The 15,703-nt window shown below is 36.9% G+C and overlaps 1 protein-coding gene across 6 annotated transcripts in view; it reads left to right on the forward strand.

The window, feature by feature from the left end:
- Positions 1 to 15,703, forward strand: part of LOC308690611 (protein NLRC3-like) — a 61,046-nt gene that overhangs the window by 24,993 nt on the left and 20,350 nt on the right. For all 6 annotated transcript variants that reach the window (XM_081365183.1, XM_081365182.1, XM_081365179.1 and 3 more), the window contains one exon: positions 4,152 to 4,325. In XM_081365183.1, the coding sequence (XP_081221309.1) occupies positions 4,152 to 4,325 (174 nt within the window). The remainder of the gene's footprint in view (positions 1 to 4,151; positions 4,326 to 15,703) is intronic.

The following is a 15,703-nucleotide window of genomic DNA, read 5'->3' on the forward strand; positions in this document are numbered from 1 at the left end:
ACTTTTTTACGCCCCTAGGGCCGGGCTTCGGGCCAATTTTCACGTCACAGTTTACATGCGGGCCGGGCCTCGGGCCTTTTTTGAGCTATCCTTCTTTTTATATTTTTAGACATTAATAAAAAAAAAATATGAGAAGTTGACGTCGACGATAGAAAAACAAACATAGAAAGACATTTAATAACCTCATAACTTTCATAATCTTATAATTATTTACACTGACATATGATTGACATGACAGTCGCACGCACGCACGCGCACACACAAGTGGTTTCCCGTCAGCGGAACCAACGATTCACCTCATGTGCAAATAATGGAGAATATTAAGAGAAAAATCGCGAGTGATAGAAGAGAGGACTGGGTTAAAATCTTCCACTGTGGATGCTATTCTTTTTCTCCACGATGCTCTGTAAGAGACTATTCTAACTTTTCGTTTGATTGGACTTTTTCATTTAACTTTTGGAAACGTCTGATGTTTTTCGTTTTTCGTTCGATTGGACTTTATTTTCGTTTAACTGTTGGAAACTACTGGAAAAAAGAATGGCCATGTTCTGTGGTGCATTTTTGAGGTAAGATAACCTGCAAGTTTGTTTTTGATTTATTTAATTTGTTTAGATTGATTATTGCTCATTCCGTTTGCGAGCGCTGTTGCGAGCAGCCTGAGCCTGCCTCAGTATTTAAAAAAAATAATTACTCACTGTGGTTTAATAAATAAACATTAAACTAACTGTCTGTGTGATATGCTTGAAGTGTTTTACATCTATGGATTTTATTGTAGCTAAGTAAAGTATTAGCGTTTATTTGAGAGGCTAAATTGATCAAACATGTTTTACTCGCTGTTGGCTCGGCTTGCTTGGCCGTCATTTTTTTTTTTAAATGCTCCCAACATTTGTCTAAATTAGCTTAATAAAGAAATGAAAAGAAAATAAACATAACTAACCAAACGGACATATTTTAATGGCAGTCTGCCGCTGTGAAGAAAAAAAAAAAAAAAAAAAAAAACAGGCTCGGGTCGGACTCGGGCTGATAATTCTGATGAGCTCTCGGGCCAGGGCCGGGCTCGGGCCTAGATTTGAGGCCCGTGCAGGGCTCTAATTTAGAGACCCAAAATGTCCGGGATTCGGCTTTTGCGTTCTACAGTCGCCATTCATCATGTTTACTGTGGCGAGCAGGACGAGGCTGACGGCCGCGGGAGAACGGCGCGAGGCCGGTGGCTTCATTACTGAGACGCGCCGGGTCTCGCATCTCTCATGGAGGAGCGGGAATTTTCTTAGAATGTTAAAACGCACATCAACCGATCACTTGTTTAGCGTTCATGTAAACACTACAGTCAGATTCACCGATCGGAATTAATTCAGTTAGATTGAAACGAGAGGTGAGCATGTAAACAATGAATGGCGACCGCAGAACGCAAAAGCCGAATCCCGGACATTTTTAACAGTCTCGCCCGCCGGACAAGTCCGGGAAAAGGAAGATGGTAACCCCTACTTACTCAGCTTTCTCCTATTATTCAGCTTTCTCCACAGAACAAGAGCATGCTAGCTTAGCTTCCAAAGAAAGACGGCTGATACTGTGTACATTCTGTGAGTGAGATCCCACCCTGTATGGGCGGGCTGAAAACATGCGGAACAACGCCATCTACTGGCTGTAGTCTTTAGCCTCTGGACAGAAAATCCTCCGATGACGCAAAATGACGATTTTTGCGTCATCGGAGGATTTTTTCCAGACAAAAAATACATAAATCTCTCGTCTCAGGGGGATATGAGGGGGGAAAGCAGGGTAATTCGAAAATACTACAGGTTTTCTACTAATACAAAGCTTAATGCTAAATCCTGAAGTAACCCTTTTTAACGGGTAACGGGTTTCTCCTATTCACTGCAATGAACCGACTCAAATGATTCATTCACGAATCGCACATCATTACAAATGTATACCTAAATGTTGATCGATTCCTCACAGAAATTGGCTCAGAGGCTTCAGAAAGACTAAATATATACATCACTGGACTAGTTTTATTATCGGTTGGTGATTTTCCGTTTCCACACTGTGTCGTTTCTGAATAACCCGCGAGCGAACACACACACTTGGCACACACTATAATGAATACCCGTTCTTTATAGTGTGCTTCCTAAAAGATTATTTTACGAAGTAAATACCAAAATCATCCAGGAAATTATGGAGTTCTGCTGGACCCTTACAATCATCCCAATCCTCCCCTGCTAACACACACACACACACACACACACACACACACACACACACACACACACACACACACACACACACACACACACACACACACACACACAATGTTCCTTAAAATGCTTACAAATACATTAAGCACACTCACACACACATGTTCCTTAAAATGTTTACAAATACATTAAGCACACACACATATTCCTTAAAATGTTTACAAATACATTAAGCACACGCACACACACACATATTCCTTAAAATGTTTACAAATACATTAAGCACACACACATATTCCTTAAAATGTTTACAAATACATTAAGCACACACACACACACACACACACACACACACACACACACACACACACGTTCCTTAAAATGTTTACAAATACATTAATCGCACACACACACACATTCCTTAAAATTTTTACAAATACATTAAGCACACACACACACACACACACACACACACATATCTTAAAATTTTTACAAATACATTAAGCACACACACACACACACACACACACACACACACACATATCTTAAAATGTTTACAAATACATTAAGCACACACACGTTCCTTAAAATGTTTACAAATACATTAATCGCACACACACACACACACACACACACACACACACACACATCTTAAAATGTTTACAAATACATTAAGCACACACACGTTCCTTAAAATGTTTACAAATACATTAATCGCACACACACACACACACATTCCTTAAAATTTTTACAAATACATTAAGCACACACACACACACACACACACACACACACACACACACACACACACACACACACACACACACACACACATCTTAAAATGTTTACAAATACATTAAACACACACACACGTTCCTTATAATGTTTACAAATACATTAAGCACACACACACACACGTTCCTTAAAATGTTTACAAATACATTAAGCACACACACACACACGTTCCTTAAAATGTTTACAAATACATTAAGCACACACACACACACGTTCCTTAAAATGTTTACAAATACATTAAGCACACACACACACGTTCCTTAAAATGTTTACAAATACATTAAGCACACACACACACACACGTTCCTTAAAATGTTTACAAATACATTAAGCACACACACACACGTTCCTTAAAATGTTTACAAATACATTAAGCACACACACACACACACACACACACACACACACACACGTTCCTTAAAATGTTTACAAATACATTAAGCACACACACGTTCCTTAAAATGTTTACAAATACATTAATCGCACACACACACACACACACACACACACACACACACACACACACACACACACACACACACACATATCTTAAAATGTTTACAAATACATTAAGCACACACACGTTCCTTAAAATGTTTACAAATACATTAATCGCACACACACACACACACACACACACACACACACACACACACACACACACACATATCTTAAAATGTTTACAAATACATTAAGCACACACACGTTCCTTAAAATGTTTACAAATACATTAAGCACACACACACACACACACACGTTCCTTAAAATGTTTACAAATACATTAAGCACACACACACGTTCCTTAAAATGTTTACAAATACATTAAGCACACACACACGTTCCTTAAAATGTTTACAAATACATTAAGCACACACACACGTTCCTTAAAATGTTTACAAATACATTAAGCATTAAAGCACATTCACACACACACTCACACACACGTTGGGTTTCCATGTTTTATGGGGATTTTCCATAGAAATAATGATTTTTATACTGTACAAACTGTATATTGAATCCCCTAATCCTAACTGATGTAATTTAACAACTTGTTTCTAATGAATATTTGTATATATTTCATATTGACAGCATTATGTTATTTATTTTGTAAGTGTCATGTTTATCTCTGGATATAGGCTTAATGTGTGTCATTGTTCTCTACAGGTTGATAAGGTGTGGTGTCACAGATGAAGGTTGTGCTGCTCTGGCTTCAGCTCTGAGATCAAACCCCTCACACCTGAGATATCTGAATCTGTCTGAGAATAAACTAGGAGACTCAGGAGTGAAGCTGTTTTCTGCTGGACTGGCGAATCCTCACTGTAAACTGGAGAAACTGTGGTAAGATCATCTCTACCATAAAGACTCGGAGTGAATAAGGATTAATATGTACAGTAGATACTGTATACACTATATCTTTGGTGTAAGCCCCATCCGGTGGTTCAGCGACAGACTCCAGCTTGAGCCGTCAGATCCTGCCGGCGGGAGAAGGCAGCGGTGAGGAGTCTCCCTGAAGAGGAACATTTACATCTGCATATATTATTAAAACTAACAGTAAAATAAACCGGACGAACTACAAATCAGACAACAGATGCAGGATACAGTGAAGAGGGTTTTTAAATTACAAATGTTTGCTGTAAATCAACTTGCCTTGTAATGCTTGTGCAAACAGACCCTTGTAAAAGCTTGAGCATCGCCTCAAAATGTGTGTGTGCAGCTGAAAAGAGGGAAGTGGTGTGTGTTTCACCTGAACCAGGGCTGTCACCATATCAGATTTATCACTACATGATTATCATGGCCAAAATAACACACAATAACAATATATCACCATATCTATGTAAAATCTTGAAAAAAATAATAATAATGCTATCAGTCAAATTCATAACTTTGTTTATTTTGTGTTATTTTTGAACAAGAAGAATCACTCCATCACACACAAAAGGAACAATTACACTTAATGCGACCGGTTTGAAATAATGGCAACACTTTATCACAAGTATACAGTTACACAGCGCTTATAAATCATTTTCAAACTATTAGTTTATAGTTAATGAATAGTATATAATAATATATAAGCTGTAGTTAATATATTAAGAGACTATATACAAATAGCAAATTCTTGGTTCACTGTCACTGTAATTAACCAAGTATTATTGTTTAAAGTCCCCGTGAACCGGAAGTTGCAAACGACTTTTCTCCAGTGTTATGACGTATTTCCCAGTGAAAGGGAATATTGAACAGAGGGCAGGGTTTTACTCTAGCGCTCCTCCTCTCCATCTCTGCTCATAACAGACTAACGGTTTGAGGGGAGTGGTTATGCGTTGCCCAAACCAATTCCTCAAACCTACGTCATCAGAGAAGGTCCTCCAATGCAGAGGGGAGGGGCATTTTCAGATTTTGATTAAAGATTACCATGGTAAAAAATTTTTTTTTTTAAATATTTTCTTGCACGGATTAATTGTTCACCACAAGACTAGTAATATGCGCTAACAAAGTAAATAGGGTCAATTTTGATTTCATGGGGACTTTAATTAGCTCTTATGTAAAGAGTTAGATAATGCTTTGTTAACAACGTATTAACCATAAATAGTTCTCACTCTAGATTAGGTCACGGAGAATCAGAAAATGGCATTAAGTGCTTTAATACAGCCTTTATTGGACATTAATTACATTCATATTAAGAGTTCCTTAAAATGTTTACAAATACATTAAGCTTACACTTGTACACACACACACACACACACACACACACACACACACATTAGGGCTGGATACGATATGTACTGCAATTTTTAAGAATTGCGTTTCTACAATAATGCGATTCGATATTGCAATGTATTTCTTCTTTTTTTTACACTAGACTATGGGTAAAAGTTAAATCATACTCTTATACAGACTGTACATGATGTATAAGATGAGTCATAATTACAAATTCAGTTCATCACATCTTTCTGAGTTTTATTTCAAAAGCATCATACAGTGCTACATTCTCTTGATTAAATAATTCAATTACAAATACATGTTTTAACAGTCACTTGTCGCCACCTAGTGTCGGAATAATGTAATCGATAAATGCGTTATTTTAGGCACCAAGTTTCTATCAAAGGCTGATTTACTCTATTTTGATCACTATCGTAGACATCAGTGTTTATATTTGCACTTTAAACTTTTATCCCAGTACTTCTATGATAATTTGAACGATTGTATCACAGAAATAATGATACTATTATGAGGTTTTAAAGACCTTTTGTGAGGCTGTTTCATGACAACTCTCTCTGGGTCAGCGGCAGCGCCAACACAGATTTGAATGTTGCGATATGATTTTGTCAAAGGTTTAATAGACAGATTGAAAGATTGTGTGGGTGTTTGAATGGAGATCACAGTATTTTAAAGATGAATCGTGCATCTCTACTGTCTTATCTCTTATCTCTTGTAAAGATTGTATTTATGAGTTGAACGCACATGAACGCCTCCACAATAGTCACTTTTCCTCCGTCGGGCCGAACGGTTCTCATAATGGTAATGAATCCTCAGCTGAACCGTGCTGGTAGAACCCGTGAAGTAAAGTCTCCAGGATTGGTCACTTGTCTGTTGCCTGGCTGCCAGTTTCTGTGTAGCTGGTTAAGCGCTCTTTGAGTGAAGTAAACAAAGCAATAATAAAATTAAAAGCAATCGCTGATCATTCTCCGTAACGCGATCGCTATTCACATCTCATATCCTCAGTAAACCGGCGCGTTACCAAGGCAACGACTGACGCGTTTGCATTACATTCCAAAGAGCGGCTGCTGTCAAACCATAGAGACAGAGCGCATTTAGGCCACGCCCACACCCAGGGGGAAAACAAACCAACCGTCCCCATTGACTTTGCATTCTCTTGGTCGGCGTTGCGTCACAAATCATGTGACCTGCGTAGCAACAAGCCGCGAAGGGTAAAACAAACCGATGGCAAAGCCCGAGGCAAATCAAAAAGGTATCTATTCACGGAAGTTTTGCTGTGGACTATGTCAATTATGGATACTAACGGACTACTTTGTATTAATGATGAATGGTCTTTGTATGCGAATGTATATTGGTGGTGAGAAGTGAATGTAATAAAACACTCATGTAATTAAGCGATTTGTGACTAACTACCTGTGAAAGGCGCTATATGAATACAGATCTTCTATTACAAAATGTCTTATCAACAGTCTCCTAGCGTCTGTAAAAAAAAAAAAAAAAAAAAAAATATTGCATCACATTAAGTGTATTTTGATTGTCAAAACATTTTAGTAACTAATCTGAATTTTATTAGGTTTAGTGACAACATGTTACAATGTTTACATGGCACAATTTCTGGTAAGCTTAGCTAACGTTACGCTTTTTTATTATTTCAATTCAATTATTGGGATTTGATTTAATATTGACTCATTTGGATAAATATTAGGTAGGCTACGCAAGATAGGCATTAATTTTTCTCAAGAAAAAAACAACTCGCCTAATGCTGAAAACATGATACAGAGAGCCCCATCAGCTGGCAGTATTATTCATATTTAGCAAAATACTCCCTATAGCTCTTTTTTTCTAGCCAACTAACGTTACGTGCCATATCCATATTATGGTCATCAAATGGATTTCCTGAGGTAAATGCAATGTGACATTCTCCAGCTGTTTTACTGACCCCTTTGTTTGATTGATTGGTCGATATGATGAAATATACATTTCGGTAAGTTGTAAGGTATCTTTCAACATTGTTCATTCGTGTTTATTTACTGTCAGCTAGTAGAGAAGATCGGTTGGTTCACGTGCCGCTAGGGATCTGTCGCGTCCTTATCTAACGTTACTGTCTATGGTCGCGTCACATTTACAAGCGCCAAAACGCTATTTGTTGTCTGAATTTCGTAATAAAAGTGACAGATCTGATAGTTGAGATTGTTGTTGTTGCAACCAACACCACAACAGTTTTTCGGCATGATTTGCAACCAAAGGAAAAGAGTTAGGTACTCGTTTGTCTTCCGCTTCGTGTGTTGCTTAATGGCGGGCGCTTGTTTGTTTTACCCTTCGCCGTGGTTGCTATGCGTGCGCAGTGCATTATGGGAGCACAAGTCCCGGATGTCCGACCTCGAGAATTGCGAGAGGCTGCCTCCTTGTCATTTCTTGCTTCTAACAAAAGACAGAAAAATGCCTAAAAGCTGATGTGTGACAAGGTGTACAGCAAACAAGCTAAGGAACCCAGAAATAAGTTTTCATAAGCTGTCGACCCCAAAAAACGAGCGTTTGAGGACATAAAAGTGGATACAGGCTGGAACGAATGGGTAAATTGTGGGATCCTGACACTCAGTATGCACTAAAAATACACTACGTGTGCAGTAAGTTAAACATTTGGTCACTGGTGAGTCAAATATCCAAATGTCTGTTTTATATATTATATTTCTGTAAGATAAACTATCCTGTGTTGCCGATTACGGTCTCCTCCAGCGGGCGTACGTTAGTTCTCAGATTAATTAGACACGTGACGCTCTGTCTCAACTGCCTGTATCCACTTTTATGTCCTAAACACTCGTTTTTTGGGGTCGACAGCTTATGAAAACTTATTTCTGGGTTCCTTAGCTTGTTTGCTGTACACCTTGTCACACATCAGCTTTTAGGCATTTTACTATGGGGCGCCGTTTGTAAAGCGGCTCACGCTGAAAATAACAGCAACATTTTGTCACATTTAGCTTCAAACAATGTTTAAAAAACTGGTATGAATTTTTGACGGTCACTTTTTACCACATTTACAACAATATTTGTCAACTTAGAGATATTTTAAATAGTTAAATCTAAATATTAAATGTTACACCTAAATGTTAAATATTAAATCTAAATGCTAAATATAAATCTAAATGTTAAATCTAAATCTAAATGTTAAATCTAAATGTTAAATGTTAAATCTAAATCTAAATGTTAAATCTAAATATTAAATCTAAATCTAAATGTTAAATCTAAATGTTAAATCTAAATCTAAATGTTAAATCTAAATATTAAATCTAAATCTAAATGTTAAATCTAAATGTTAAATCTAAATCTAAATGTTAAATCTAAATATTAAATCTAAATCTAAATGTTAAATCTAAATGTTAAATCTAAATCTAAATGTTAAATCTAAATCTAAATGTTAAATCTAAATCTAAATCTAAATGTTGAATCTAAATCTAAATGTTGAATCTAAATGTTTTGGGTGAAACTAAATATTTAACTAATATGCAAATTCAAAATGCCGGAAGTGCCAAAATAAAAGCTCGAGGTGGTCAGTGTGTGTTTATAGCATGGTTTATAGTGTCAAATAACGAATAAAAACCATCTCATAATAATAACTATAATATAACGATAATAACTTCCTAAAATAATAAACACGTTTGGAGAAACTGTAGAGTCTCGTGATGACAGAGCGATGACATGACATTCAGTCAAAGCGAGCCCCCTAGTGGCTGGCTATTATGGCTACAGGTCATAAGTCCCGCACTTTTCATAAAAGTGACACTAGCATACTCTTCAAATACAGTTTCTCCAAACGTGTTTATTATTTTAGGTAGTTATTATCACGATAATCTATGTCAAAGAGTCCATTTCCTCGGATGAGATGGTTTTTATTCGTTATTTGACACTATAAACCATGCTATAAACACACACTGACCACCTCGAGCTTTTATTTTGGCACTTCCTGTTACCGGCATTTTGAATTTGCATATTAGTTAAATATTTAGTTTCACCCGAAACATTTAGATTCAATATTTAGATTTAGATTTAACATTTAGATTTAGATTCAACATTTAGATTTAGATTTAGATTTAACATTTAGAGTTAACATTTAAATTTAGATTCAACATTTAGATTTAGATTTAGATTTAGATTTAACATTTAGATTTAACATTTAGATTTAGATTTAACATTTAGATTTAACATTTAGATTTAGATTTAATATTTAGATTTAACATTTAGATTTAGATTTAACATTTAGATTTAACATTTAGATTTAGATTTAATATTTAGATTTCACATTTATATTTATATTTAACATTTAGATTTAGATTTAACATTTAGATTTAGATTTAGCATTTAGATTTAGCATTTAGATTTAACATTTAACATTTAGGTGTAACATTTAATATTTAGATTTAACTATTTAAAATATCTCTAAGTTGACAAATATTGTTGTAAATGTGGTAAAAAGTGACCGTCAAAAATTCATACCAGTTTTTTAAACATTGTTTGAAGCTAAATGTGACAAAATGTTGCTGTTATTTTCAGCGTGAGCCGCTTTACAAACGGCGCCCCATATTTTTCTGTCTTTTGTTAGAAGCAAGAAATGACAAGTAGGCAGCCTCTCGCAATGCAAAGTCAATACACGGGTTTCTTGTATACAAACAATACCGGATGCGCGCGCATCCAAGAGGCAGAAAACCGCTAGCTGTTATGCCGAGTTCTGTAAAAGAACGTTGTAATTAACGTAGATTTCGCATTGTTTGTAATTTCTTGCTGACTCAGTAATAAACTGCAATTTCAGAGTTGGATCTGTTTGTTTGTGTTTATATTATATTAATATAACATTATGTAAAACGTCCAACTGTTTACGAATTAAAATCCGGACATACTGTGATGCATGAATTATCATGTTAACGTTAGACTATAGCAATGTAGTAATGCAATAGCCAATGTTAGGAGTGCAGCATCTATAGAGCTTTGCTTTTATATAAGTTAGCCTTGTTTACGTTACGACCTGCAACATTTCATGACACATACTGTAAATCAAAGATTTGACGATGGATTATGTGGGAACCCTTAGTACCTCCGAACGTGGCGATTAGCCTAATTTATATTAAAAAAACTTACTCTCAGCAATGGTGACATCTTGCCGGATCTATGCAATACATGACGATCTTTGGATTGTGGATGACAAGAAGTGGCCAGCAATTGTATGGCCTGATATAATTATCTTATTCAGACACCAAGTATAGGCTACAAGAGAAATGATTAGAGCATACAAATCCCTTGATGCATACTACGTGCTAATATGGTCATGTGCAGCTTGTCAAATACTTTGATGCTGCTGCACCGGATTTTTTGCGTGTTGAGGATGTGCTCGTCAAAAGCAAGGCATTAAAGCCAAGCCTTATGATTTTAAGGCATTTTTTTGGCAAAACCATGCTTCCCCATAGTAATGTTGAACATCAGGCACCCAGCACTGGCTACAACTCCTTGGCATTTTGACTTAGCAACAACACATACTAGCCGAACCCTTTACTCCGGTACGAAGAGCGCGGGTCTTTTGCCTCTTGGTTGCGTGCGCAAGCAGTGATGACGTCTCCGAGAAATCCATGTATGGGGACGGTTGGTTTGTTTTCCCCCTGGGTGGGCGTGGTCTTCAGATTATGACGCGTTGCGCTCTGTCTCTATACGCTGATTTCACGCAGCCGTTATTTTGAAATCGAAAGCGAGGCTCCGGTGGGAAGAAAACCGGAAGTGTCGCCTTTAATCATAGGAGAGTCGTGAATGCGATGGCGTATTGTCGTGTTTAATGATGTTTTGTCAATTCTAAAACTGTACATACATTTCTTTCATACTTTAGACTATATACAGTGAAATTCATTTATAAATAAAATATATTTTTTTATATTATTCAGAAAGTAAAAAAAGAAGCAGGAATGAACTATATAAATATCCTATATTGGATATTAACATCCAAAAGTGTAAATCGCGGCAGCAGCTTTAGGTTGGTAGTCCAAAGCCATTGTTGTTTATCTTTACTTCCGGGGTTTTTCCCACCGGAGCCTCACTTTCGATTTCAAAATGGCGGCTGCGTGAAATCAGCGTATAGACTGTAAAAAAATATGGACGTAGTGTCCGTGACGTCACCCGTAGGTTTCTGAAGAGCATTTTTGAAGCCTAAAGTGGGCGGAGCCGGCCGTCGCCATCTTGGCCTTGCGTCACTCCCGGATAACAGAAAATAGGCAAACAGGCGGGGCGTCAGTGGAGCTGAGGAGCCTGGCTATCTGAAATCACCTAGCTCGACGTGATCGAGTTAGCTGATGATGTAAAGCCAATTAAACGTTCCTATTTTTGCCCTTCGAAACATTATAATAGTTAAAAGACATGGTTACAAGTGAGACTGTGTATTACTTAGTGTTTGTGTGTGACAGTGATTTATGTGCATACATGTCCGTCACTCTTTCATGGTCCGTCAGCGCGGCATTGCTCAAGTTCGTAGAGCTTATTCAGTCCATTTTAAATTCTGATTTTGGCCGTCTCTCAAATGGGTTAAACCATAGATAAATTGCCTTTGAAGTGCAAGTAAATGCGCTAGAAAATCCGCGCTCATTCATGTGCATTTATTGCATGGACGGAGAAAGCGCCGACGCCTGCATGATTTCATCTGACGGTACATAAGCATATTATAATCCATCTGTTCCGTGAGAGCAGAACGAACGAGCATTTATTGACGTTTTAAATTTGAAAACCACAAAAAGCAACGAAATTGTCAGACATCCATTAGTGCAGGTTCACGGAGGAAAACAACTGAAATACAGCGCTGGTTGTTCTCTCGAACGATAACGACGGAATCCATAGACGTGGGCTTTGTACCCAAGTATTAAATTGTATGAAATAATCCCGAAAAAAAGCACAAACACTGCAGAGATGGCAAGTTCAGCAGCAACATTTGCTGAGGTGAAGTGACGGCTAGTAACAGCAGACAAACGGCTAGCACTGACAGCGGCAATCCATCTGTCACTCAAGGGACCACTGGCCACACCCTTAAATTTAAATATTAATCAACTAAACGGATGAGTTATAAAATAATTCACCCCCCTCACAGTTGTTATGAAGGGCAAAATTAGCTGTATAGACCAAAGCCACATAGAGATCCAGGCTGTAAACATATTTTTTTCTGCTGTAAAGTTGGTAATTTTAACATGAGGGAGATACAGATTTGACTCACTTCTGCAGCCAGGCCAAGCGGCCAGTCAATGAATTGCAGTTTAACTCACTTCCGTGTTGGTTTCAAGAGAGAGACGGGGAGGTTGCCGCTTGGTGTCAAACCCACAGTGGAGAATGAAGCCGTAACCGCACCAGCTGACCCGGATCGGCACGGAGTGGAACGGTTACGCAATGAGAACCGCTCGGCCCGACAGTGCAAAAGCAGCTAATGTCGTAAATACGAGTGGGAAGCTCTGGATTTTCTATAACAGGGTATCTGCACAATTTCTAAAGTCAAATTTAAGGCTTTTTAAGACCTTTTTAAGACCTGAAGAAATCAAAATTAATACCGTACATTAGGGGTGCGCAATATTGACAAAAATATGTCTAGATATTTTAAAAGTTTTGTTGATAATAATTAGATGATATTTTACTGATTGTGTTTTTGTACTGGTACCCTGGCTGGTTTAAGTCTGTTGTTGACAGCAGACCCACAAAGATATTCATATTTTTTATATTCTATGCAGTGGTCAGCAGTGATTAAAATTGACATTTTTATTAAGGGGCAATATTTGCCACCGTATATTTCCAGGGGCATTTTCACTAGGGGTGCACGATATATCGGCCGCCGATATAATATCGGCCGATATGGTCATTTTTTTTTTCACATCGGTATCGGTCCGATGTCAAAATAGGGCCGATGTGAACAGGCCGATATTTGACGTGTGAAGTTGAAGATTAAGTTACTGATGCTGACTCGTGCAGTGAACGTGCCTGAGAGAAATACACATTTCATACAGATGACATAAGCAGAGAACAGTCTGTTTTCTTTCATTTTGAATTGTTCTGTTTAAAAATAGATGTTTCAAGCTTTCTATATAGGCTATGTCTCAGGTCTGTGAGGCAGGTAGGTTTCGGTTCATTTGAGACGCGCTTCAGTTCACGCGCTTTCGCCTCCATGTCCTGATTAAATATTTTCTAATATTTACGTTGTTTATTTTTGATGAAACATTGATCAAAATTAAGATACAATTAATACAAAACGAAATTAAATTTAAAGACAGGCTTTGTGCTTTCTGTTTGAGGTCTCTGTGAAAGTTTTAAAGCAGTCTTTGGACGTGCGTTACAGAGAACTGTCCCGTCAGTAACATTGTTAACGCAGTCCAGTGCGACTTATGATTTTTCCCTCTTCATGACACATTTTTGATTGATCGTTTTTTGACTCGTAGATATTTGAATATTGCTTGATATTTGATACCCGTTCGAATTTGATTTTTTCTCAAAAGTGACCGCACGTGTGATTTGTGGATTACTGATAAGCGCGAGTGGAGAAACAGGCGTTTATTATTCATTCTGTGTTGAGAAACGTACCTTCATGTGTTACGTTATTGTGTTGATAATAACTAAAGTAGCCTACCTAATTATGTTACATATTTATTTTGTATGAAAACTAGCGCGTTCGTTACTTATGGATTAAAAAGTAGGCTACCGATGTATCAGTGCTGCGCGAGCTCTCCCTCACAAACACGGACGCGCGCACACAGAGAGAGAGAGAAGATAATTGTAAAATGAAAAATTGACGGGCTAAGTTTAAATTTTGTTCTTGCTTGTTTTTTTTTCTTTCAAAATGTCAGAAAGCATTTTGTATTATCCATCCGATCCGTGTTTTTAAAATTCGTTAAATGACGGACGTTTTACTGTTAACACAGCCCATATGTCGGATTCGTCTTATAGCCTACTTGTTATTATTTTTAGAATAAGTGATTCGTTATGCTATTATTGGACTCCTGTCTATTCATTGTCAACTGTTTTCTATAAATATGTTTGTATTGGCTAACATTTATTCAGCTAATGCGTGTCCTGTTTTAAATGTGCAATGTTCAAAGGCAAAGACAGCACGTCACAAATAGAAGTCCTTTTCCCTGTGCTATTTAGTATCATATTTGGATATTGGAATAATAAATTAAGTAGCCTACGTTCCTGTTTTTTTTTTTTTCCTGTTTTCTAAGGGTTTCTTAATTTTAGACAAGTTGACCAGCACACATTATATGCAATGCAATATAATGCATGTGTGTCGTATGTGTGACATATTTTGCATACAGGTAAAGGTGCCCAATATCAGTCATTTCTAAAGTAAAAAAAAAAAAAAGTGTTTTGGAAAATAGCTCTTTATTTGATAATCATTAAAATTTGTTTTCTATACAGAGATATCGACATCGGTAAATATCGGTATCGGCCATAACAGCAATATTAATATCGGTTATCGGTATCGGCCACAATTTTCACATCGGTGCATCCCTAATTTTCACCTATATATGGACATTGTTTCCAAACGTATTTAGAGGTATGCACCACCTTTTATGTCAAATTCTAACATTCAAATTAAATTATATTAGAATAACACAGTACCAATGTCAAAATAAATCATTAAATTAAAATCCATCCTTGTAGTTCAGTGTGACACAGAAGCGGCATCAAAACTGGCATTAGCCGACTATATTTACACTTCATTTACAATTGCATAAATAAAGCTATTCAATATTTAAATATGAAATGATTTATAATTTTAACATTTTAATTAAAGTATACTTTAAATATGAAACTAAAACCACCAGTAGGTGGTGGCAAGTCACTGTCTTAATAAGCGAGTTGTTGGAGTCATTTATTCAACTGATTCTGAATGACTGAATGAACGGCTGATTCATTCAGAAAAACAAGTGATTGTTCATTGAATCGTTAAAATGATTCGTTCAAAACGCGGATTTCAGAAGAAAAAAAAAATAAAATAA

This window comes from Scardinius erythrophthalmus, assembly GCF_964197995.2.
Source record: "Scardinius erythrophthalmus genome assembly, chromosome: 5".
NCBI lineage: Eukaryota > Metazoa > Chordata > Actinopteri > Cypriniformes > Leuciscidae > Scardinius > Scardinius erythrophthalmus.